Source organism: Colletotrichum phormii (genome assembly GCF_030913505.1).
Source record: "Colletotrichum phormii strain CBS 102054 chromosome Unknown BDP81scaffold_1, whole genome shotgun sequence".
NCBI lineage: Eukaryota > Fungi > Ascomycota > Sordariomycetes > Glomerellales > Glomerellaceae > Colletotrichum > Colletotrichum phormii.
This window is the reverse complement of record NW_026851443.1, coordinates 1,908,953-1,933,515: the sequence shown is the minus strand read 5'-3', so window position 1 is coordinate 1,933,515 and position 24,563 is coordinate 1,908,953. Positions and strand designations below refer to the sequence as shown.

The 24,563-nt window shown below is 54.5% G+C and overlaps 6 protein-coding genes across 6 annotated transcripts; 5 read left to right on the top strand and 1 right to left on the bottom strand.

Annotated features, from left to right (window-relative positions):
- The first annotated feature begins 8,099 nt into the window (after positions 1-8,099).
- Positions 8,100-10,549, top strand: BDP81DRAFT_8727 (cyclin domain-containing protein). The gene is made up of 4 exons (XM_060596421.1): positions 8,100-8,304; positions 8,408-9,481; positions 9,537-10,076; positions 10,136-10,549. Exons 1-4 carry the CDS (start codon positions 8,293-8,295, stop codon positions 10,430-10,432), a joined length of 1,923 nt encoding a protein of 640 aa, XP_060451763.1. The 5' UTR covers positions 8,100-8,292; the 3' UTR covers positions 10,433-10,549.
- A 1,248-nt stretch (positions 10,550-11,797) lies between these two features.
- BDP81DRAFT_413243 (signal sequence receptor alpha chain) lies at positions 11,798-13,098 on the top strand. The gene is made up of 3 exons (XM_060589281.1): positions 11,798-12,006; positions 12,065-12,501; positions 12,565-13,098. The coding sequence occupies exons 1-3, from the start codon at positions 11,926-11,928 to the stop codon at positions 12,848-12,850; spliced, it is 804 nt and encodes a 267-aa protein (XP_060451762.1). The 5' UTR covers positions 11,798-11,925; the 3' UTR covers positions 12,851-13,098.
- An 893-nt stretch (positions 13,099-13,991) lies between these two features.
- BDP81DRAFT_388615 (uncharacterized protein) lies at positions 13,992-14,560 on the top strand (the record flags this gene model as incomplete). The annotated part of the gene is made up of 2 exons (XM_060587154.1): positions 13,992-14,379; positions 14,448-14,560. The coding sequence occupies 2 exons, from the start codon at positions 13,992-13,994 to the stop codon at positions 14,558-14,560; spliced, it is 501 nt and encodes a 166-aa protein (XP_060451761.1).
- A 231-nt stretch (positions 14,561-14,791) lies between these two features.
- BDP81DRAFT_8695 (HIT domain-containing protein) lies at positions 14,792-15,823 on the bottom strand. The gene has a single exon (XM_060596414.1). It carries the CDS (start codon positions 15,695-15,697, stop codon positions 14,957-14,959), a length of 741 nt encoding a protein of 246 aa, XP_060451760.1. The 5' UTR covers positions 15,698-15,823; the 3' UTR covers positions 14,792-14,956.
- Positions 15,824-16,292: 469 nt separating this feature from the next.
- BDP81DRAFT_337698 (helicase associated domain-containing protein) lies at positions 16,293-20,733 on the top strand. Its single transcript, XM_060585976.1, has 2 exons — positions 16,293-20,252; positions 20,309-20,733. Exons 1-2 carry the CDS (start codon positions 16,472-16,474, stop codon positions 20,557-20,559), a joined length of 4,032 nt encoding a protein of 1,343 aa, XP_060451759.1. The 5' UTR covers positions 16,293-16,471; the 3' UTR covers positions 20,560-20,733.
- Positions 20,734-21,340: 607 nt separating this feature from the next.
- BDP81DRAFT_401737 (Six-hairpin glycosidase-like protein) lies at positions 21,341-24,057 on the top strand (the record flags this gene model as incomplete). Its single annotated transcript, XM_060588818.1, has 2 exons — positions 21,341-21,882; positions 21,948-24,057. The coding sequence occupies exons 1-2, from the start codon at positions 21,548-21,550 to the stop codon at positions 24,055-24,057; spliced, it is 2,445 nt and encodes an 814-aa protein (XP_060451758.1). The 5' UTR covers positions 21,341-21,547.
- Positions 24,058-24,563: the final 506 nt, after the last annotated feature.

Genomic DNA, 24,563 nt, shown 5'->3' with positions numbered 1-24,563 from the left:
CAAGACACCAAAAGCCTTCAGGTCTTTTTTTTTTTGGACGTCCAGCGTTTAGTTCATACCGTGCCAATCCCACACCACAAGCAGCCTATTCCCTTTCATCCTCACCCAACTCTGTCTCTTCCAATTCGCCCAGCCATCCCTGTCCGGTCTTGGGAAGTCTGAGCCATCGAAACCTCGTCAATCCTGGCACACACTCACACACACACACACACCTCGCGGACCTTTAAGGCCCCATCCTTCTCATTTGCGACTTTGCGACCAGCCTCCCGTCGAGTACATACTGTGACTATGTTGGACCTTATTTGCGCAAATCTGTAATATATACAACCTTCGGACACTCGGGTTTGTGCGCAAATTCGTCAGTGACCATGAAGCCGTATTCAAGGGAAAGTAGATTGATAGTTTGATATCGGCACGCAAATGCGCCCGCCAATTGTCCGTCCTACTTCAACGTGGGATGCGCGCGACATCGGACCCCGATTCACGACTCGTCTTCCGCAGGTCAAGTCCTGCCCATCTCATAAAATGGATTATGAAAGATACAGTGCCTGCAGAATCAAGATACGTATTTCCTCTCTCTCTCTCTCTCTCTCTCTCTCTCTCTCTATCCCCCGTGCCGTGCCTTACCGTATCACTATCTCTCCCCTCATATCAAATTCGCCGGTTCAATGGGACAATTCGGCGCTTCGCAAAAGAAAGGCGCCATCCCACCCTACCCGCAACCAAAACCGGCCCCCGGGCCAGGGTTTATCGCATCAGGAGGGGAGACTTCGATTTGTTCCTCGGAATCGCATGGCCAATCTTGGCGCAAGGAGAGAGCTGCCCTCGGTATGGTACGGTCTAGTCCAGTTATCAGCTCTTTCCTTTCTTCAGCTGCCTTGGCAATGCGCTTTGCGACAAATGCGCCCCGTCACATAATTGAGGACCGCGATGGCCCTTTGTCGCGGGATACCAACTTCACCTCACCCCGTTTCCAAGTTAAACCGCCTCAGATAGACCCATGAACCCCGGCCCTCTGTTGATCTTTGGTCTTTCATTGCTGACCTACCTGGATGGCACACCACCACGTGATGCCATGCTCCAAGAAGAAAGGCCGCCAAACAACTGCAAGTTCCGGTATGGAAGTCGGATGGTGTGTGCCAGTGGTTTTTTTGTTGTTTTTTTGGCGCCAATCCGTCCCCAACCATTGAGGTCGTTCACCTATCGTATCGTAGTACGGATATCTCAGCTAAGAAAAACCTGGCCCAATGTCGTCGAGTTACAAAAAGACGGGCAGAGAGGAGTACCTAGCCCAAAGCACGGTACCTGCTCTACGGCGCAAGAACCACGAACCCGTCTTAGGCGGGTGCTGACTGGCGCCATGATACCCGCGACTAACCAGCGGCGGCAGCTTGTTTGGCGGAGAATGTAGTCTTATTAGGTGAAATGAGAATACGGCCTCTCGACCCCGGGCCCCTTGTCTCTTCACGGAGCCGTCTACTGCGAGCTTGCTCCGTCCTGCGATCGCCCCGGATTAGCTATCCTTTTAGACCTTTGATATGAATACTCGTGAATTTCATCTCCAATTGCCACGAGGACCATGTTAGTCAGCAGTAGATGGGATTGTTCAATGTAAGATGTACAGTAGCAAAACTGCAGGACCTCAGCAAGGGAACGGGGGGGGGGGGGGGTTGCGAGCCACCTTGTCATTGAGCCAATGGCATTGTCGTTTGGACCAGCTCGAGGCGCCACGAGTCTCGCACAGCAGGGGACCAAGAGGGGACAAGACAAGATAGCGGCCAGAGAAGGATGGTCGGAGCGCGGCTCATGCACAAGGCATGGCGGAATGTTGGCTAAGGCGGCTACCAGCATGTGTAGACTCCAGCGCCGGTCTGCTCGGTCTGGACTGGTTTCGACTGTCAACCGACTCATTGAACTATAGAGGGTTCGCCCGGCGCATGTTTTGATATTGCGGAGGAGGGGAGCAGAGAGTCCTGCTGCTGACACTGTTTGGTTCATCAAGAACCCCCGTCCAGCTGCGTTTCATGGTGTTGTTCGGATGGGTCCCCGTCCAGCAGCATGGGGCCGAGAAAGCAACAACATAGGTCTGTCCCAGATAGACGGCCAAAGGTTACGTCTATTCAACGGCGGGGGGCAGACATCCCATAGTTCGCGGCCGCTTTGCTGTCCGGACCTTTCTACTCTCTCTCTGCACAGCATGACTCCAGTGCGCCTTGCACGGAAGCGATATGCGCACGAGGATTTCCGCACCTGCGCCTAGGAACGAACCTATGTTAGTCAGTAGGGCCAGGAACCAGACATGATGAGATGCTCGATCCGCAGGCGACGAGTGGCTTGTAGCGTGAAGCAAGATTGGTTCAGGCCGTCATGTTACGGTTGTATGCGCTGGTCGGGGGTTTCAAGTGTCATGTCGCTGCCGAATCACCATGGAGGTATGAATAGACAACATGAAAACTAGGCCGAGGAAATGGGCAAGGTCTTGGCCGTCATCCCGAGTTCCCCTCCGCTCGCCTGCTGCGTTTGCTCCAAATGCTCGACGGCTTGGCTTTGAGGAATCTCCACTTCAGGTAGATAGAAAGGTGACACCGACAGCAGTGGCAGCTATCCTTCCCCCTCCTCCTCTCTCGCGCTTTGCGACAGGTTGGGATGGCATGGAGGGACGACGGCATGTGTGGATCGCCCGACGCATCTACGCATCTTCTTTCGCCTGCCTCTTGAGAGTATAGTTTGTATCTCTTCCTCTACGGTCCTGCCAGTGAGCGCAGTGCGGAGAAGTATTGATGAACTGGCACTGGGTTTTGCAGGCCCCAACAAGTCACTTTTCGCCAATCGGGGAGTTCAGAAGCTGGCCGCACTCAAAAGAACGGTGTGCGATACCTGGCGAGACTTTTGCGCCCAGGCTCCAGATCTCCTCGCAGGGATGAGCTATCCTTCCCGAACGCAGCTTGTTGCTCTTTGTTTTGCGTTACCTCGCAGGCTGGGGCTCCACTGCCACGTCGAGGTTTGAACTTTGGACTGGTTGGCTTTTGGGAATGGAACAGTCGATGCCTTTTTTTGTTGGACCCTGTTTTTGGCCCTCTTGATGGAGATTGAGGAGGCGAAGAAGATCAAGACAGCGAATCGACATATTTCTTAGGATTCAGGAGCAGTCGCGGTCTGCGTGTCGGCCCAGTCGTTGCGCCCATTCGACCCGATTAGCTCGTGGACCCTATCCCGGTACGATGCGATGCCATGCGATGCGATGCCATGCCATGTTCATCCACAACCGCCACCGGCGCAACACTCAGAAAACAACACAGACCAGCCCAGCCTAACGATATCTGCGACTCGTCTTCGATTGGTTGCTCGACTCCATCTTGTCAATCGCGGGCTTTGCTGCCGGTTGCTGGTTTGGGATACAAACGGGTACCACCGAGCTAGAAATGGAGCTGCGTGTGAGTGTGTGTGTTGCTGGATTCTACCGGGAGGATCGGCGCTTTCCCGCGCATGGTGGCTTCAACGCATTTGGCGGAGAGAAACGATAGAGCGGAGGCAGCATCAGTCAAATTCTGCGACCCTGGTGCGTCACACTCGACCTACTCTTCTTTTCGCATGGCTGGGTAGCTTTTGCCACGCCACTTCTGCCCCTCTTTCACCGTTCTTCCATGGCAGTCTCTGAGGCCATAAGGACTCATGAGTCGTGGAGCATCAGATGGAGTGAGCTAGTCGGAATGGATTGCGACTATGTGTGTGTGTGTGTGCGATTGCGCATATGCGCGCGCCTTCGAATACCGTCAAGGTGGACAAACGCACACACTCGCTTCCCCCTCCTCTCTTTTGAATCTTTCCCTCCCGTCACTCTTGAGCAGCTGGTGGTCGATGCTGCTCTGCTGAGCGCGGCAGTTTGGAAGGTAATAGTGGGAAGAGGCAATGCGACGGCAAAGGGTCTTCCAGGACAGTTGGCGTACCGTGCGCCCATTCTGGCTTTGCACTGCCGGTGGGTATCCAGTTTTTGTGCTTGAAGTCTGCGACAGGTTGCAGGGGGCATGTTCGGAGCCGTCGCATATGTGCTAAGCCCTGGGAGCTTTCGTATTGAGCTAGCTGTTCCCTCTCAAACTGTTACGCAATATCCGCCGATGCTCGACAGTCAATGGCGAGTCGCGATGGAATGGCCATGATATCTGTCAGTCAAGCTGAGCTGTGCGGCCCATTCCAAGACATTCCGTCGCAAGTTGAAGAAGGGTGGTGCGGTGCGACTAAAGAGCCGAGCATGAGAAAAGAGTGCGCGTGCGAAAGAGAAATGCGCCGAATCCAGTCAGATGTAATTGCGGCGCTCTCCGTCCAGTCGCCGCCCCGGGCCTCGAGCCTTCGACCTTGTGTCGGGAAAGGAGGTCGTCCCGTCTAGCGCAGCTTGCGTGGCGGGTCATCGAGGAGGGGTGAGAAGGAGAAGTTGTGCTCATCATGCAGAAATATTAATTGTCTGCGCACATCCCAGCCGGTCTCTGAAAGCCCCCCTTCGTTCTCCATCATGCAGCTGTAGAGGCTGACAAGAGACATGGCCCGACGTTCAACGAGCGACGAGTCGCAATTCTGTTCTTGATCAAAACAAACAAAGCAGATGCTTCAGGCGCATCGCGTTGCGCCAATGCGACTGGCCAGAAACGAATGCTCTGCAGGATGGATCTGCCCATGCCGGTCGCAAGTTGCTGGGCCAGGCGCGTACGTCCAATTCCGTCGCATTTGTCGCCAATTGCGCCAGGTTGAACAACTTGCGTTGTGGGAGGAGCCTTGCGCAGATTCGTGGTGCAAAGGCGCCGGGGTACCTCATGAGAAGGTTTTCATCGATAGTGAGTCGCAACGCTGACGATGCGGCGCCTTTGGAGGCGAGCTCCGCTACAGAGCGGGAACGTGTGACGAATGCACCACGTGACTTCGTGGTCAACTGGTGTTAAGTAGGGGCGCGTTAGGCCGATTATGGCCTACGGGATGGAACTTTCAAAATGTGGGCCAAATTGAAGTTTTTGACCTCCCAGTAGGTTTCATTATCGTCTTTTGTATATTCTGATAGATTTTGGTGAGGTTTTGTAATCATGTGCTGCTGATGCTGGGCGATGTGTCTCTTTGGACGTCTTCTGGAAGACGCGACAGCCAGACGAGGATCAAAATCACACTCCTCTTTGGGACTAGCGTTGCCCTTGATCAATTGCGAAAGCATGACGACAGGGGGTTTGTGATGCCGAAGATTCCCCGCCGTGCCTGCCGTCGGGTCTCTCAATCGACTTCCGGATTTCCGTTTCACACAGGAGCATTGTCTAGGTTTTGTATTCTTACGTCGCCCTACCGGTGCCCTCAAATTCTGGTGCACTTTATTGACTATGTAAAACAATTGAGATGGAGGTAAATGTACGAGAAAGAAACATGGGTTGCTGGCTTCCTCAAGCGAAATATTGGTGAGTCGTCGCAAAGCTGGTATGGTGGAAACACGACGAACGTGATCACCAGTCGCAATTTCCAATCCACCACATTCGCGCCTTCGATGCTGCCAATAATTACTTTATCCCTTTTCAAATGTCAACAGCAGGCACCTTTCGGGGAAAGCGTGCTAGCCTGAGGCTGAGATATCGATATCAAACGACAACTCCGCTGGCCCATGCTCAGAGCTGATTCGGGAAAGCCGTCGGCCACGACCACGAATCTTGCCAATCAGCCATGAATGAACGGTAAATGTATTGATTTTAATAGTAGCCGTGGAAAAGACTGAGGCAAGATCAGTCTGAATCACATGATGTCTTCCTCGAGGTTATTGATGATGTTCTTCTCCAGGCATGCTGATAACGCTTGCTAGATGAGATTACTTTGGAAAACTCGCGCCTGCTGACTGGGATACCTGGTCGAATAAAGAGAGCTCGTATGTCTCTACTAGCACTATACTCGATTCGCTCAGCATATGTCTTGCCCATGACTGTCTGTTTTTATCACGCACCGTCCATTCGCAGACACGTTCGTGGTGCTTTCTCTCTGCCCTCAGCTGTCGATCCTTGGAAGTTTCGTTACATAGTAGCAAGGCACATTAGAATCAGATTTGACCATGCTTTAGAGCCGTGGACCGACCCCCGGAGTAATCTTTAGAGACGATGAAGTTGCAGCAACTACGAAAGATTCTCACTCAAGTATCAGATACATCGGCAAGATATTCGTATCATTGCAAATGGCAAATGGGAGGACTGGCACTTCATCGGCACCATGTAATCCGAGCCGGTACGCAACGGGGGCAGCTAATTGAAACAAGCGATAGAGGCCAAGACCCATGCCTACGTAGAAGATGAATATTCACCTGCTGAGCTCTCCGCTGTTTGAATCGCAGAAGACAGCAAGCACATCTTTCCCTATATGGAAGCTCATATGGATCGCCGAGTCAGACTCGTCAACGACCCAACATTGACCGTAATAACCTGAAGCGCCATCCGTCTGTCAAGCAGGTCTTCTTGTCTTTCAGAAAATACTCTGTTCAAGCATGAGACTGAGTATACTAGGAGGCTACTTTGGGCCCCTGACAGAAGATATGGGCCAGCGACGGCTTTCAAATCTGTATGTGACTAGAGTCCGGTCGTACTTGCAGCTTCGTACAACCGCTTGATATGGATAGCAAGCCTCCAGAGGCTGGATTCACGACCTGGTATCGTATTGAGAGTCCTGAGGGAAAGGACAAAAGGAAGGTCCGAATGGTCCGATGCGAACCTGATAAGAGTTACCGGCGTGGGACTTTGACGTAGCGTGGAACTAAGCCAGATTACTGAGTAAAGAAAGGGAGCAGCAGGAACGTACTTAGGAAACCCGGACAGGACAAAGACCACCGTTGCTTGATACAACGCACTAGGAGTCGAAGGACCATGTTTGCCACGATCAGTGCCGTGGCGAGGGCTACTATCACAGCTCGGAGTACAATGGGTTTCGGTTTCGGGCGTGGCTTCTTCGGGTCAAGCTGGATGGTAGAGCTGAAAGACGGGAGGAGAAAACAACGACGGGCGAGGCTTGGCTCGTCAGGAACCGATCAACGACTTCGAGCCTCGAGGCGATACGTTTCGTATGCCCTTTTGTTCTGGGCCGCTATGGCGTTCTTTCCACGAGTCGCCCAACGTTCTAGAGGTCAACGTGGGCCGGCTGCCTTTGTGTTGTCGAGCGGGAGCCAAGCTAAGGGCAAACGTTCCGGGTTTCAGTAGCACAATGGACAAAGAACATCTTGTGAGAAGCCGTTGATAAAGGTACTGTCGAGCGAGAAAAGGGGGAGAGGTTATCGAAACGGGTGACGAACGGCGTCGTGTTGTAAAAGTTTGATCTGGGAGGATAGTCAGATAATATTTGGCGCAAACAATACGGATACACAGGTCGCATAACAACAACGACGGTTGTCTAGGACTGGGTAGTACTGTATGTGGTCTGGGTGAAACGATGACAGAAGACTCGTGCCTTGCTTTCGCAACGCATTGCTCAAGCATAGTTCCCCGGATTTGCTCATGCGCATCGTTGCGCAGAGACATGGGCTGGCCAACAAAACATGGAATCGGAGACAGGGTCATTGGAAGGAAGCACAACTGCACACACGAACTGACGAAGTGACGAGCGCAATTGGCCCCACGGCGATGATGCCAGGACCCACCCATCGACCGGCCAACAGTAGGGCTCCATCGCTCTCGGCCAATAAGGTGGCGCGCTGGTACCGCGTCTCCGGTGCGTACCTCGGATTTCTCACCTGTATTGACAAACACGGAAGTAAACAACCCAAAAAGTCCACTTCACATTCTGGTCGCTCCAACCTTATCAGGCCGTTTTTGGTCATAAGCCGCCCGCCGTGGCAGTTACCCATCGTGCAGCTTTTTGGCTGAGACCTTATTTTCTTCCCATCAAGAGTTGTTTCCAAACTCTCCATCCCGTCCCCATCCTTCCTCCACTCTGGTCGTTGTCGAGGTAGCCTGGGTCTGGTTCTTATCCTCTACCATCCCGCAGAGATAAACCGACCTTTCCCTTCTTTTATATTCCTACCCGTCGCAATCTCCCGTCCCTCGCCCATCCCTTCACTCCGACCAACCGTGCCCGAATCTGATCGGCAACAATTGGGGACCACGACTTTCCACAACACACCCAACCGAGCCACTGTGGTGTTTACATGCTATCCCACGCGCCATTATTCTCAGTCCCACGATAATCACATCAACATCCACTGCGCGCCTTCATAATTCTTCACTGCCCCACAAAGGTGCCCTCCCGAGCAGATTCAACAAACAGCACTAGCTATCTGCAAGAGCAGCAGTCGCGATGGACGCTAGAGTAAGTCACTATCCTCCCTCGTAACGACCACGCCCGAGTACCTACCCCCAAGGACCAAGCAAGGGCGACTTTCTCAAACTATCGACTGACTTGACTCAAACAGCCTCAGCGCCTCCGAGTCCACCCAGGTGGCAACGAAAACATCATCCCTTCGAAACACGAGGCTCTTCATCAGCGACACAAGTCTACCGGTAACCTGCAAGCCATGCCTCGCAACGGGGCTCTGCAGGTTGCTGCTAAGCGAACCGCATTCGGCGACGTGAGCAACACGGTGAAGAACCTGATCTCGCTTCCTAGCGACCAGATTCCGGGTAAGGGCAAGGCTGTAGATTTCGTCTACAACAAGGAGAACGCGGTCAATGGCAAAGATGGATTTTCCAAGGCCGCCCAGCGGGCCACAGCCCTCAGCAACAAGAATGGCCCTGTCACTGCGGAGTGGAAGCAGCCCAAGACTCAGAACAAGCAGGTTGCCAAGAGATCTTCCGCTGCTCAGCTTTACGAGACACGCCCCTCCAAGAGCAAGTTCGTTGCTCAGGACCCCATTGCTGAGTCGGCCTCCGGCAAGCAGCCTCGTCACCACAAGTCTCAGCCTCAGCTTAAGAAGGAGCCTGCTGCGCATGTCTTGCGACGGACACAAAGCAAGCTGACCACAGCCCCTACACACCCTGTCCCTGCTGTTGCAGCCTGGAAGCCTATGGACGATGTGACGGAAGCCACCTACGAGGATGCTGTCGAGCACATTGGCGATGAACAGTATCATGGCCCGTACCACAGACGCTCGCTGGACGTTACCGACAACGACCTTCCCGAAGACCTTGTATCATCGAATGCGGCCGTCGGCAAGCTTAGCTCCCTGGAGCCTCTTTCCGAATCGCTGGGTGTTCCGAACATGTCGGAGGCGGAGGAGTACTGGGACGAGGATGACGAAGAAGAGCTCTATGACGACCAGGGCTACACGACTGCCCACTCTTACCGTTCCCGCGGCGACCTCACCACGGGCGGCGCAACCACTATACTCGCTCCTAAGATTACCGACAAGGTCGAGCAAGAGTTGGAGACCGCCCGGGCCATCGTCGAGAGTACCCGTACCCAGGAGGAGGTTGACGACGAGATCTGGGATGTCTGCATGGTTGCAGAGTATGGAGATGACATCTTTGAGTACATGAGGGAGCTCGAGGTTTGTGTGCCCCGTCAGCCTTCATACAGGCAACTGCTAACCCGTATGCTTCCAGATGAGAATGTTGCCTGACCCTCACTACATGGACAACCAGGCCGAGATTCAATGGTCCATGCGCTCCGTCCTGATGGACTGGCTCGTTCAGGTCCACCACCGATTCAGCTTGCTGCCAGAGACGCTGTTCCTGACCGTCAACTACATTGATCGCTTCCTCTCGTACAAGGTTGTGTCGATCGGCAAGCTCCAGCTGGTTGGTGCAACTGCATTGCTTGTTGCCTCCAAGTACGAGGAGATCAACTGCCCGTCGCTGCAGGAGATCGTCTTCATGGTAGATAACGGCTACAAGGTTGACGAGATCCTCAAGGCTGAGCGTTTCATGCTTAGCATGTTGAGCTTCGAGCTTGGCTTCCCTGGTCCGATGAGCTTCCTGCGTCGCGTTAGCAAGGCGGATGATTACGACCTCGAGACGCGCACATTGGCCAAGTACTTCCTGGAGGTGACCATCATGGACGAGCGCTTCGTTGCGAGCCCTCCCAGCTTCCTTGCTGCGGCGGCGCACTGCTTGTCTCGCTTGATCCTGAAGAAGGGTGACTGGGTATGTCTGCTCCAACACTCCAACACTTTTGTTTTGCCAAGCCACTAACATTGAGAAAGACTCCTGCGCATGTCCACTATTCTGGATACACCTGGGGCCAGCTCAAGAACCTGGTTACCATGATCCTCGAGTGCTGCTACACCCCGCGCAAGCACCACCTTGCGGTCTTTGAGAAGTACTCTGATAAGCGATACAAGCGCGCTGCCGAGTACGTTGAGACGGAGATTGCGAAGGGCTTCACCCTGCCGGCGGCTCGCCAGTCCACAGGTCGCGCGGCGGCTTACGACTTTGCCGAGATGGACGGCAATGCTGGCCAACCCCATCATGGCAAAGCGATGGTCGAGCTCCAGAGCTAGTGGGACAATTGTGCTCGACCACCGATGACGCATCATGTGAGGGACTTTCCTGTGCGCCCACGGGGCACTTGGCTTGATGCAACGACCTTTTTCTTCTCCTAGCGACATTCGACGACGCAATTTTGGTTGCGACTGAGGCGGCTATTATAATACCACGATTGCGATCACGGCTGGACAAGAGGTCCGGCTTGAGACGCAACGACTGATGCACCGCCGGCAACTCTTTTTACACAATGTTTAGACCGCCCACGCGGTCTGTTGACGACACTGGACGACTTGACGATACCATGACTAGGTTCTTAGCCTTTCACTACTTTTCGGTTGGCCCTAGTCGATTTTGTTTTTCTTTACTACGCGGCCAGGTTATTTTGGCGTTGGAGGAAGGATCCTCTAGAGGGCAAGGCAAACAATCCTTGCAGACGATGGGCGTGGCTTCTCCAGGAGCAACATACCAGAACCGAAACCAGAACCGAAACCAAAAGCAAGTGCGATACGTGGAGGTGTGGCATAGATGAACAGGCACCAGCTATGATGACTGCCTGAGGGAGGGTTTAGGACAAGGCAATAACTTTGTGTATGACTTATAATTCTTTGGCAAAGGGGGTGGGATTTGCATTTTCTATGTACTGTTACAGTTCAGCTAGAGGATCAGCTGGAAGTGGCCACAATGGATGGCGGCGTCACGGTAGTTGGGTCAGTAAGAGGCAATGAATATCTTGACAGTACTTTTGGTTCCTTGACTGTTGGCTATATGCATCACACTTCCGTCGTAAGTTACAAGTTACCAGTGACTTACCTACTTACAAAACCATTCCAAGCGCGCATTGAAACTATCAACTTTGAAGGTACAGATACAGCTCCCTTCCCTGACTGACGGCTGCTTTGATTGGATAAGGTATCCGTACTTTGAGGAACCTTGGGTTAAGGAAGCTCGTCGAGCTGTCTGGCGGATGGAAGCTTGAGGTGCCCCACTCGCTTAGAAGCTGGTGGCTGGTTCTCCATGTGGCACTTGCACCATGGGGTAGCTCCGCAGTGCGCCAGGCACTTTATTGGCCGACAGCTCAATTGACGAGACCGCGGCCATGGTGCGAGGTCCCTTTTTCTCTCCAAGGCAGTGGATCAACTGCTGTGAGGCCACCTTGCTGTTGTCAGGTCGCCTCCCGAGTCCCGGTCAGCTTCCATCCAGTCTTCCGTTGCCTCTCTTTCCCATTGCTGAATCACCCACTTCACGCACACTTTTATTTCCCGCCCATCCAAACCTGACACCTCAGCGCAAAGACGCACGCGATCTGAGTTGGATTGGGTTTGCCCCAGCCCCCCCCCCCCCCCCCCCCCCCCTTCCATCTGTCTCCATCTTCCGTCTACCACCTCCCATCTCCCTCTTTACCTCCTACCTCCTTTCCCTTCCTCCCCCAGTCCAGTCAACCTTCCATTGCCTGCGATCGTTGAATTGGTCACGTCGCATCCAATTGCTTGTCCTCGTCGCCGCTACAATGGTTTACCTCAAGTCCTCGCTCCTGGCCCTTTTGGCCTTGCCCATCGCAGGCGTCTTCGCTGCCGAGAAGGAGGCCCCTGTACGTAATATCCACGACATCCAGAGCTCCCCTGACAGTCGTTCCTAACCATCACCAGGTCGATACCGACGCTGTTCCCCCGGCTCTCAAGGCTGACATCGAGACCACCTTCCCTGATGCCGATATCTTTGGTGTGAAGATCGTCAACGGTCACCCCACCAAGGCCTTGATCGAGTTCACCAACAATGAGGATGCGCCGATTCAGGTCGCCATGGTTGGCGGTACCCTGTCTTCCACTCAGGAGCTCCCCGAGGACTCCCTCCCCAGTGAAAGCATCATCCGCAACCTGACTGCGGCGCGCTACGATCTGACCATCGAGGCTGGCGACAAGAAGGCTGTTCCCTACTCCTTCGCTCTCGATGCCAACCCCCAGGATGTTCTCCTCCAGCTTATTGCTGTCGTGAGCAACTCCAAGGGCGACATCTTCCAGGTCCAGGCTTACAACTCCACCGCCGCCATCGTCGAGCCTCCCACCAGCATCTTCGATCCCCAGATGTGAGTTCTACAACCAATGCGCCGCCATTGAGGCATGACAACAACCGCTGACAGCTTCTGTAGCATCTTCCTCTACCTCTTCCTGTCTGGTGTCTTTGCTGGTACACTGTACTTCGTCTACAAGACCTGGATCGAGGCCCTGTTCCCCCAGGCTAAGAAGGCCAAGTCCTCCAAGAAGGCGCGCACTGTTAGTGTCACCGTGCCTCTGGCTGAGGCCGACACCACTGGCGTTGCCTCCTCGACTGGCAAGAGTTACGACGAGAGCTGGATCCCCGACCACCACATCAACCGCCCTGTCGCCAAGCGCGTCAAGAGCGGTGCCAGCGGCAAGCTCAAGAAGGGCGAGTAGGGACATAGCACCTCTACGAAGCGAGCCGCTTAAAGATGTGGATGTGCTGGATAAAACGGCACCCATGCGATCACAGATTGGCAACCCTGAAGAACCCAACAAGCTGAAAACGAGCTTAATAGGATGTTCACATTGAGTTGATGTTGGCGAAGCAAAAACAAAAGTACTGTACAATAGCTGCATACAAGGCAAGAAGCCCATGTTGGCGACTCCCGTAGGAAATACTGGAACTTTGTTATCGCCTTGAAGATGAGGTTTGAACAATTCGTGACCGACAATGCCTTGAATGTCTCCTGGTCGTTAACACTGGCCTAAACCCGACGTTTTATGGTCCAATGCGACAACAAGGGGACAATAGGCTGCTGAGAGCTTGGTGAGAGCCGTTGTACTTCCATTAGGCTTTGTGAGAGCGTTCGTCTATAAGCTTGCTGTCTCTCTAGTCTCAGCACATACATGTGACTCTCAATCACTTGAACAAGGAAAAGCAAGTCTACCTGGCGGTGATCCGACCTGAGACGCATCCAATTGAGGTTTCAGGAGCCTGATCTTACCTTGATACGGTCAGAACTCTGATTGATTGAGCCAGAGCAGGGACTGGAGTCTTTTTGTCCTTTCAACCAGTGGAAAATGCATAATTTGACCTGTATTCTTTTAATAAGTAAATGAAACGGCTTTAGAGAGTTTGGACCCTTTCCATATCATCTCATTAAATCCAGATGCATCTCCAAGGTTCTTGGTGCAAGAGCTTCTGAAGTTGGGTTCCTGGAAGGTACCTACCCCAGAAGCGGGTACCTACCTTTGGTGCTCAACGAACCTTAGGTGGTAGCTTCCCCATGCGCGCGAGAGTGACGCGCAAACGCGCTTTCCACCCACCAGGGTCGCTTCCGCGCTACGAGCATTGGACCTTAATTGCACATTTGGCACCGAGACGTTGTCCGCTCTCCTTCTCTCCTTCACACTTCACTCTCTCCAAGACTTTCTCTCCCCATACTCGCGAACCCCGTCTCTCTTCGACCATTGCGGGGAAGAATTGTACAATAATTCGAGGGGCTGTTTACGACCTTTGATTTCTTGCGTATTTTTTATCACATTTTTTTCCTCGCATATAACTTTCGTTCGACACACATACACACAATCTACAATGGCGCCAACTGTTGAGGAACCCGTGAAGCGCGGCCGCGGAAGACCCCCCAAAGCCGATGGCCAGAAGAAGACGCCCTACGTCCCCACGGGACGTCCTCGTGGACGCCCAAAAGGCAGTGGAGGCGTGAAGAAGGCTGTCGCACCCGCTGCCACGACCGGCACCAAGACACGCGGTAGACCCAAGAAGGCCGACGACGCGACCGCGGCTACCCCCAAGAAGTCTGCCACGCCCAAGAAAGCGACACCAAAATCTGCCGGCGCTGCTGGTCGCCGTGGCCGTCCTCGCAAGTCTGACGCTGCCACGCCCAAGGCTGAGTCTGCCAAGAAGGGCAAGGCTGCCAAAGAGGAGTCTCCCGCCGACTCCGACTCGGAGGACGGAGAGGAAGGTTAGCTCAAGTCCTTGTTCCTTCCGGCTCGCGTACGAGTATGAACGTCAGCTCACTAATACATGAAGCACAGGAAACTAAGGAAGACGCCGCGATGAAGTCGCCCTCCGACGTCGCGGACTCTGCCGAAGAGGTGCGTCCCTGGCTGCCATCGAGAATGATACGAGGAATATTCGGCTGACCGAGAAATCTTTATCCACAGTAATACAACGGACGAAAGGGGAAGACCTTTTGCTACATTTCGCACGGGATCTTGGGATTTTTCGTCTGGCGGACACTGGGAAAAACAAAATAGGGCGTTGGGGTATGGCTTCCAATTTGTTTAGTGGGCTTGGTGTCGATGACGGTCCTGGTCCTCTCCCGCCTGCAGACCGCGCGTCCGAGACTGACCGTTACTGAGATACCGTGCTTTTTGCTGAATACGAGACTATTTTGTCTCCACCCTTCTATGGTTGTTATTGTGATGGCGCAACCCTCTGCGTTTGGGCCGAGGTTGTGCTGCTCCGCGTTTTGCTTTTCCTCACTTGGCCCTCCCCTTTTCGCGCCACTGCGTATCGCATTTGTGGTCTAGCTGTGTTTATTCCTTTTTCCACTGGACGAATTCTTCTGAGAGGTGCTCCTTCAGCTTCACAAACTGGTTCTTGAAGTTGTCACCGCACCTCCAACAAACAAGATCTTTTTTCATGAGGTAGCCCTCGTGGCCAGGATGACGCCTGGGATCGTCCGGGGCCAGTGGGAAATCAGCGACGTTGACCAGAAAAGGGGTATTGAAGGAATTGTAGTGTTTGCGATGCTTCAAGCACACGGAATACATGTCTCGTGAAAGCACGTGGACGTGTAGATGGTTCATGCTCGGATGCGCATGTATGCCAGTAATGATCTCGGCGTGCCAATTTCGACCCTCGGGAAGCTCGGTGCCTGTCGGCTCTGCGCGTCCGTCGAGCACGGCTTCTCGCTCTGCCTCGGCTTTGCTTTCCTTTGCGAACCGCCGTTGTAGCTCTTTAGCTACGAGATCCTTCAGCTTTAAGGTCTCCTTTTGTACCGTAGCCAGGAACTCGGGGTCGTCGAAAGCTTCGAAGGGGTGGAGGAGGTTGTGCTTGGAGGATCGAGGGAGCAGCAGCGTGTGAACGCTGGCCTTTGGGTAGAGGTCGTTGATGGCGACGAAATCGTCATTGTGGTAGATCACTCGCGAGGCTGGAGAGGAGGATGGGTTTTCGATATATGCACCAAGGGCATCGCGGCTTCTATGAGGGGGCTTGTTGCGAGAAAAAGGTTTAGAGGGTTCTGGAATCGGTTCGGGCTTGCGCTTTCGTGTCATGAGCTCTGCGACTTGGGCGCGCGAAAATCAGAATGCATGCGATATTTTTGGGGACGTTTGTATAAGGTGGCTTACAGGCATTTCGCGGTTGTTGGGGTGTAGCGGCGGTTCCTTGGATCTCACCCTGGGTGATGGCGTCTTCGGGATCCGAGTCTGTGCCCGCCATGTCTGCCTTGCTGATGGGAAGAGCTGGGCGTGGGTGAGGCTTTGCTTGTCGCCCAGAGTGTGTATTCAATGAGCCATCCTTCACTTTAGGTCATAATGGTAACAAGGGCTCCGTAGCTTGAAAGCTGTGACTTGCGCCCTCGTTGCGACCAAGGGCTGTCTAGGCACGACGGTGATGATGAATGTGCATCAGGCAGATTGGAGATCCGGCTGGACCCTTCAAAGGAGTTTCGGTTCATCGCCCGTAATCGAGGTACCCACAGCGGGGGGGGGAGCTGCAGGAGGAGCCGTGCCCCTCCATCCAGTGTCAGCCGCCAGGACCCGACGTCAAGGTCGCTGAGTGGCCACTGCAAACCGCGTCTGTAACCGCTAACGGCAAGTGGCTTTCTGCAACTGGGCTCCAACAACCACCCAACCAGTGCTGGGGAATCCACGGGCAAATAAAATTTCCCGGTGCTTTCAGTGACATCGCAACGAGCTCATTCGACGACGCCCTATCCAGTTGATCTGGCTCACGATCAAATCCACCGCTTTCTCATATTCTCCGCCAACAGCATCTTCCATGGCCCAGAATTGCCCATAGACAACATCTAGATACGCCGCCAAACCATGGCACCGCCTAAGAAAGGCAAGGGGAAGGACAAGGCCGCCGCGCCAGCCCCGGCGGCGCAAGCAGCCGCATCGTCGTCCAAAGATGGCCCCAAAGGCAAGAAGACTGCCGGTTTATCGCTCATGGAGCAGGCCGCCGGCCCAGCTGCCAACAAGCCCACCGTCAAACAGATCATCGGCGGGTCGTCGTGGACCGGAAAGCTGCCGCAGAACCTCTTCAACGAGTACTGCCAGAAGCAGCAGTGGGAGAAGCCAGTCTACGACATGCGCAAGACGCCCGAGGGATATGCCTGCTTCATCATCCTCAGCGCGAAGGATCCCAAGACGAAGGAGCTCATGACCCTGGACTCGTTCAAGATTGCGCCGGATTTCAAGCATCTGCTCACCAGGCCAACTGCCCTGGAGGCCAGGCATGCAGCTGCCACGTATGCCCTCTTTAGGGTATGCAGCATGCAGAATAAGCACATGGTGCTGCCGCCTGACTACAAGTCCATGTGGAAGGATTTCCAGGAAATCAAGAAGCAGGACGTAAAGGACGGCAAGGCGTGGATGTACGACGCGGACCCGTTCAAGACACTCATGGAGAGGAAGGACACCAAGGCTGCGGCGGAGAAGAAGCGCAAGGAGGTGGAGGCGGCCAAGGAGAAGGCAAAGTCGATGCCCGGCGCATCTGGGCTGGCCGGCGCAAACGCTATGAAGGGCTGGGTGACGGCACCAAAGATTGAGATGGGCAAGCGCTCGCGAACCCAGGTCGAGGCGCTGATTCAAAAGTATGTTGTTTGGAACCCAAACAATATTCAAATACCAGCGGCGCAGAAGAAGGCGATTGTCGAGGAGCTCAGCAAGCTGGGCTTTCGACGAAGTCACGTTGAGGAAGCCACGGGGATCTGCAAGGATCGCGAGGAGACGCTTGAGTGGCTGTTGATCCACGTTCCCGAGGACGATTTGCCGCGATGGGCACTGCCGGAAAGCTATGCGGCGGGTATCTCGGTCGCATCCATGGACCTCAAAAAGGAGGCTGTTATCAAGCGTCTCTCGGAATCAGGATACGCCCTTGACCTGTGCGCCCGCGTTCTTGAGGAGGCCGGCGGCAGCGAAGGCCGGGCGGCCGAGCTCCTTCAGCTTCGCCTGTTGGGACAAGTATCGGGCGACGAGTCGCGGTCAACCGCGGAAGATCTTCTTCCCCCCGGTGTCTCGGCGGATGAGCTCTGGGACGACGAAGTTTCTGCGATGGAGTCTTCCTTTGGTGATCTGTTCAAGAAGACCTCAGGGGACATTATCCAAGTAAAGCTTGAAAAGGTCAAGAACGCAGGGAAGCCGGTAGAGGCGGCCGTTCAGGTTCGCAAGACGCCGAACTACCCTGCTCAGCTCAACTTTGCCGTCGTGGCTCCTCTTCCAGCACAGATTAAGCTGTCGATTATCAAGCAAACCATTGGGTATCTGGACGACTCTTACTGGGAGGAGCCTATGAAGGTCTTTGTTGCCATTGACTGGATCCAGCAAAATATCAACGACATCATTGAACGGCCAGGAAAACTGTCAGACATTTCAGCGGTAGCTTCAACGGCGTCCGAGGTACCCAACGAAGCCCGGTCGCAGAGAGCCTCGAACAAATCTCAGAGAGCTCCTAAGCCAATCTCGTGGACACCTGACGAACGCTCACGAGACGACTGGTTGAGAAGAACGGAGGATCCCGCGTGGGAGAAGATGATGTCGAAGCGTCAAAAGTTACCTGCGTGGCAGGTTCGTGACAAGATTGTTCAGACCGTCGAACATAATCACGTCACTATCATCAGTGGTGAGACTGGTTCCGGAAAGTCAACGCAGTCGATGCAGTTCATTCTGGATGACTTGTACAACAGAGGCCTGGGCAAGTGTGTCAACATGCTTGTGACGCAGCCCAGGAGAATCTCCGCGCTTGGTTTGGCCGACCGTGTCGCTGAGGAGCGATGTAGCAGAGTTGGTGACGAAATCGGTTACGCTATCCGTGGCGAGAATCGTAGAAGCAACAACACAAAGATCACATTCGTGACGACCGGTGTGCTACTGAGGAGGCTGCAGACTTCTGGTGGGAAGATTGAAGATGTCGCGGCGTCGCTTGCAGATGTCAGTCACATTGTCATCGATGAAGTCCACGAGCGCAGTCTGGATACAGACTTCCTTCTCACCATTGTCAGAGAGGTTATGAAGACGAGGAGGAACCTCCTGAAGTTGGTGCTCATGAGTGCCACACTCGATGCCGCATCCTTCAACTACTACTTCACCTCTCAAGGTCTGGATGTCGGCATGGTCGAGATTGCTGGAAGAACGTACCCCGTCGACGATTTCTACCTTGACGACATTATCAACATGACGGGTTTCAGGGGTGACATGATTGATGGAGACGGCGGACGAGGCGATGCTATGGGCAAGGTGATTCAGAAGCTGGGCCATCGCATCAACTACGACCTCCTAGCAGAGACCGTTCGGGAGATTGACGCGGATCTGTCTCATACGGGCAAGTCGGGCGGAATTCTCATCTTCTTACCCGGAGTGGCAGAGATCAACAGGGCATGTGGCGTTCTGCGGTCTTTCTCCTCGCTGCACGTTCTACCTCTACATGCCTCGTTGGAGACCAAAGAGCAAAAACGCGTCTTTACCAGTCCGCCACATGGCAAGAGAAAGATTGTGGTTGCCACCAACGTGGCGGAGACTTCAATCACGATTGATGACATCGTTGCCGTTATCGACAGCGGCAAGGTGAAGGAGACTACATACGACCCCGTGAACAACATGAGGAAGTTGGAGGAGAACTGGGCTTCTCGAGCGGCGTGCAAGCAACGGCGTGGTCGTGCCGGCAGAGTCCAAGCCGGCAAGTGCTACAAGCTGTACACCAAGAATCTCGAGCAACAGATGGCTGAACGGCCGGACCCGGAGATCAGAAGAGTGCCGCTAGAGCAGATGTGTCTGTCCGTACGAGCCATGGGTATGAGAAATGTGGCCGGGTTCCTCTCCCAGTCGCCTACGCCGCCCGATAGCACAGCAGTCGATGGCGCGATCAAGCTCTTGCGCAGAATGGGTGCGTTGGACGGAGACGAGATGACCGCACTGGGTCAGCAACTAGCCATGATTCCCGCCGATTTACGATGCGCCAAACTCATGGTGTACGGTGCCATCTTTGGCTGCTTGGACGACTCGGTCACCATTGCCGCCATTCTCAGCACCCGCAGTCCCTTCATGTCGCCTCCGGACAAGCGCGATCAGGCAAAGGACGCGCGCATGAAGTTCTCCAACGGGGACGGCGACCTGCTCACTGATCTCGAGGCTTTCAAGCAGTGGGACGAGATGCGCGGCGACGGGGTGGGACAACGGCAGCTTCGCAACTTTTGCGACGATAACTTCCTTTCGTGGCTTACGCTGAACGACATATCGGCGACGCGCATGCAGTACTATTCCGCCCTCGCGGAAATCGGTATCGTCGAGACGAGCAAATCCGCCGCTGGGCAGAGCCAGAGTAAATCCGGCGGCATGACTCTGTTACGTGCGATCACGGCTTCGGCGTTCAACCCGCAGATTGCGCGGATCCAGTACCCCGACAAGAAGTTCACCAGCACGGTTTCCGGTGCAAAGGAGTTGGATCCGGAGGCAAGGTTGATCAAGTACTTTGCTCAGGAGCAGGGCAGAGTGTTTGTACATCCCAGCAGTACGCTCTTTGGTAGTCAGGGGTTCACGGGTAACGCTTCGTTCATGTCGTACTTTACGATGATTTCCACCAGCAAGACATTCATTCGAGATCTTACACGTAAGTTTCTGTTCGTTTCGTTGGCAGTCAAGACTACCATGCTAACCCCTAACCAGCTTTCAACGCCTACACTTTGCTATTGTTCTCCGGTGCTATCAGTCTAGATACGCTGGGACGAGGACTGGTTGTCGACGAATGGGTACGCCTTCGGGGCTGGGCGCGATTGGGAGTCTTGGTTTCGAGACTTAGGGGCATGGTCGATGACGTGATTGCGATGAAGATTGAGAACCCTGGGCTGGATCTCACAAACAACGAGGTGATAAAGCTGGTTGCGAAGCTGATAGAGCTGGACGGACTAGACGCATGATAGAATGGGTGGTATATTTGTGGGTTACCTATGCTGGCGCAATATCGAGGCAAAAAAATTAGAGTGAAGCAACGCAACGCAACACACGTCATAAGCGTCCCACATATTTACTTCGAGTAAGGTATTCAAGCACAGCCGACGTGGATAGGATGTGAATGCATACAGTCGATCCGGCCGAAACAAGGCCGCGTACAATGGCTGGCCGCGTAGTGTCATTACTCGGGTTTTCCGTTCTATCGTAAGTGAACCCCGTCTTGAACTTCAAAACTCTTCATTTGCCGTGATGAGACAAGGTAGTTGTCTGGAATACGGTGGATTACGAATGTCTCGGGTTCGGTCTGGTCTGAAACTGGGAGATTTCTGCTGCAACCCCACTTCCAGGTGGTTCAATATAGGTGACGGGAGGTACTTAGTCATTCGACGGCTTTTGCCATCACGTACGTTTACATTTGGAGGCTCATGAGTCTCGTTTCAAGGGATACCGGTCTGTGAAATGGATTCCCCCCGAGTAAGATATGGCTGTCAACGGGCATCACACCCACAAGTGGGATGTGGATGAGGTACGGGTAGTGGAGTGTGTGGCTGCGTATGCCCCGGAATGGATAGGTGCATGGAGTTTCGCGACGATCGGCGGCCGGGGGCTGCGGGGCCGGGGGTGGGACGCGGGGTAGGTAGCTAGCTCGGCACGCGGGCCTGCAGGTCACAGGTGCAACGACCTCGAGGTGGTGGTGCCTGCCCCCCCAAATCTGCAACGGACTCTGTTCGTGAGTAAAAACCATAGCTCGTGCGTCGATCCCTTTCAACCAGGGCGCCCGTCCCTTACAGCCTCCGGACTTTCAACCTGCACAACGACCTCCGATTTAAAACCTTCCCCCGAGAATTTCTGTTCCGGATGGCCTCGACTTATTGAATGTACAACTAAATTCGTCGACCTTGTTTTCCCTTTTGTCGATTGTAACGCTCGTTGTGTCCCAGCTGAGCCGAAGCAATGAAGTCCACGACACCGCCCGCGAAATGGGCCTCCCTCGTCTCGATGCTGGCGCCGCGCGTGGTCCTGGCGGCGCTGGAGCCTCCGTTTATCGATCCGAATAGTCTCCCCGACACGCCGGTCTTTAGGGGATTTTGGGAGAGATACATAAAAGCACCAACAGAAAAAACTCATATCATTCCGCATCGCATATGGAATGTAGAGGGGAACATCACGACGTCGGGGCTCGAGGCCGTGGAGGTCGGCGTCGAAGCGGGACGGACGTTCCAACACGGCATCACTATCGGCCCTGGCGGGATGTTGACGCTGGAGTTTGAGGAAAACATTGCTGGACGGTTCGTTCCCGGGCCCTGTTCCCCGTAGAGCGCATCTACCTTGCTAATCAGTGGCTACTTGATAGTGTATGCTTCGATGTATCGTCCACCGGAAACGACCCCGAGATCTCCCTGGCGTATTCCGAGTCCTCATTGTATGCCGGACCGCAGCCGGACACCACGACCGAGAAGCTAGACCGAGACCTGCCGCTACACTTCGAGTTTGACGACAAGACCGGCACAGTCTGCGTGGGGAAGGACTTTATACGGGGTGGCTTCAAGTACCTCACTTTGACGATGCCGGAGTACCCTGTCCTCAAAGACGATCATTCCGTTGAAATACCGCGGCCCAAGGGGCAGGTAGTATTGGGAGAAGACGAGGAACAAGCGTCACTCGAAGGAGCCGTCGACAGAGACCCGTACAAGAAGCCTTGGGTCACGCTCAAAGGCCTCTGGGTAAACTGCACCGCCTTTCCCTCGCAGTCCAATGGTCGTGCGTATTCAGGCTACTTCCACAGCTCGAGCGACATGCTCAATCGCATCTGGTACGCCGGCGCATACACTCTCCAGCTCTCGACTATCGACCCTCGAGAAGGATCGGCCATCATCGACTACAACCGCGACTGGGACCATAACGAGTCGCCGACAGGTTCTTGGTACTCCAACTTCACAATCGCAAACGGCACGGCCGTCACGACTGATGGCGCAAAGCGTGATCGCGTTGTATGGCCCGGCGACATGTTCATTGCGGTGCCTGGTATTGCCGTCAGCACATATGACATGGTAGCCGTCCGCAATGCCCTCAACGTACTGTTCGACCATCAGTACGCAGACGGATCGTTGCCATGGGCCGGTCCACCGTTGGGCCTTCACGGCGAGTTCAGTGATACATATCACCTACACACTCTGCTGGGCGCCTACAACTACGTCAAGTACTCTGGCGACCTGGACTGGCTAGCAGAACGCTGGCCGGACTACGTCAAGGCTCTCAACGTCAGCATCGACAAGGTCGACCACACCGGCCTCCTCCATGTCACCAGCGCCGCAGACTGGCTGCGCCCGGGAATAACGGGCCACAACCTAGAAGCCAGCGCGATCCTCAGCGCCGTCTTGGAAAAGAGCATCAGACTAGCAGAGTGGCTTCACGACGATAGCCCCGCGGCGCGCCCGCGAGGGGTCTGGTCGGGCGTGCGCCGCGCTCTCAATGCCGGCATCCAGCAACTCTACTGCGGGGATACCGGTCTCTACTCGGACAACATTGGTCGACGCGGCTGTCGCGGCCCCGAGCACACTGAACCCCAAGACGGCAACAGCTGGGCTCTCATCTCTGGTGCTACACCGCGTTCCCGACGTGCCGGTGTGTCGGAGAAGCTACGATCCCGCTGGGGTAAATACGGCGCGCCAGCAGTCGAATTCCCCAACGTCATCTCGCCCTTTGTCTCCTCCTTTGAGCTCCTCGCCCACGCTGCGGCCGAGGAGCACGACTCCGCCGTCGAGCTGATGCTCCTCGAGTGGTCCTACCTCCTTGACGGGCCAGGCTTCACAAACAGTACACTGGCTGAGGGGTTCATGGTCGACGGCGGCTTGCAGTACCCAGCCTACAGGTCCGCAGCCCGTAACTCCCACTGTCACGGCTGGTCCTCGGGCCCCACGAGCGCCCTCACCTCGGAGATTTTGGGGATCCAACTTCTCGCCCCTGCTGGAGCAGAGTGGACTGTTCGCCCGCACTTGACAAAGTGGCTCAGCTTCGCGAGGGGAGGGTTCGCGACGGCCAAGGGCGTTTTCGAAGTCAAGCTTACCCGTGTTGTCACATCGACCTCGTCCGCGGCAACGAACCAGCAGAAGCGGCGGAGGGGCCAGATCGTTGAGATTTCCGCCCCGGGGTTCACCAGCGGGACGTTCGAGTGGGGTTCTTCCTCACTCAAGGTTGACGTGGAAGGCGGCAAGACGATGGCCTGGATCGCGTGGGAAGACGACGGTTCTGGCGTCGTCGTGGAGCAGCTTGACGTGGCGCTGGGCAGGATCGAGGCATCTAGTGAGGAGGAGTGGCACCGCCAGAGCTTCATATATCGCGATGATGTCCGGCTGGTCTTTGATGAGTCGTGGACGCCGCCGCAGATGGTCGAGAGGAAGGCCGGGGTGGTTGACCGGGATGCGCTGGAAGCTAACTACGTCAAGCCCCTGCGTGATATGTAGTGAGATGTCGTGAGATGATTATTCATGCGAAAGGAAAGCATGATGTACAAGTACGACTGTCTTTGAGGGAGATCCCTCTGTCTGTATCATGTTGGACTTGATGGGTGCGGTTGTCAAGAAGGACGAACTTAATGTGTGTATGAAACTGGGAAATCGGCAAGGTCACTGGCGTTTCTGTACAGTATCTGTGGCTTTTTCGATGCCGATAGGTTTGAGTATTCGGTACCTAACTTTGAAATACCTCTTACGGAATGAACGATGCAGATGCGAGCATGCTCTGCTTCTGTGTCCTAAGAAAACAAAAAAGGACAAAGATCCAACCCAAACTCCAGTCCACCTCAGTGAGTGTGAAATTTCCCCCTTTATCCGCCCGTCTAAATCCAATTTGCTGTCCAACGCTTTGAAAATTATCCCAACCTCAGATTATTATCCCCACGCTCTTGTTACATTTTGATAAGGAATGGAGGGGTATCGATAGTGCTTTTCGACTCTTTGGTGAGAGACGT

Excerpts from the sequence above, each read along its gene's own strand:
- BDP81DRAFT_413243 (XM_060589281.1), top strand. The coding sequence starts at position 11,926 with ATGGTTTACCTCAAGTCCTCGCTCCTGGCCCTTTTGGCCTTGCCCATC. Across the intron at positions 12,007-12,064 it reads CTGCCGAGAAGGAGGCCCCT|GTCGATACCGACGCTGTTCC; the intron begins GTACGTAATATC and ends AACCATCACCAG. Across the intron at positions 12,502-12,564 it reads AGCATCTTCGATCCCCAGAT|CATCTTCCTCTACCTCTTCC; the intron begins GTGAGTTCTACA and ends CAGCTTCTGTAG.
- BDP81DRAFT_8727 (XM_060596421.1), top strand. Across the intron at positions 9,482-9,536 it reads AGTACATGAGGGAGCTCGAG|ATGAGAATGTTGCCTGACCC; the intron begins GTTTGTGTGCCC and ends GTATGCTTCCAG. Across the intron at positions 10,077-10,135 it reads TCCTGAAGAAGGGTGACTGG|ACTCCTGCGCATGTCCACTA; the intron begins GTATGTCTGCTC and ends ACATTGAGAAAG.
- BDP81DRAFT_8695 (XM_060596414.1), bottom strand. The coding sequence starts at position 15,697 with ATGACACGAAAGCGCAAGCCCGAACCGATTCCAGAACCCTCTAAACCT.
- BDP81DRAFT_337698 (XM_060585976.1), top strand. The coding sequence starts at position 16,472 with ATGGCACCGCCTAAGAAAGGCAAGGGGAAGGACAAGGCCGCCGCGCCA. Across the intron at positions 20,253-20,308 it reads ATTCATTCGAGATCTTACAC|CTTTCAACGCCTACACTTTG; the intron begins GTAAGTTTCTGT and ends ACCCCTAACCAG.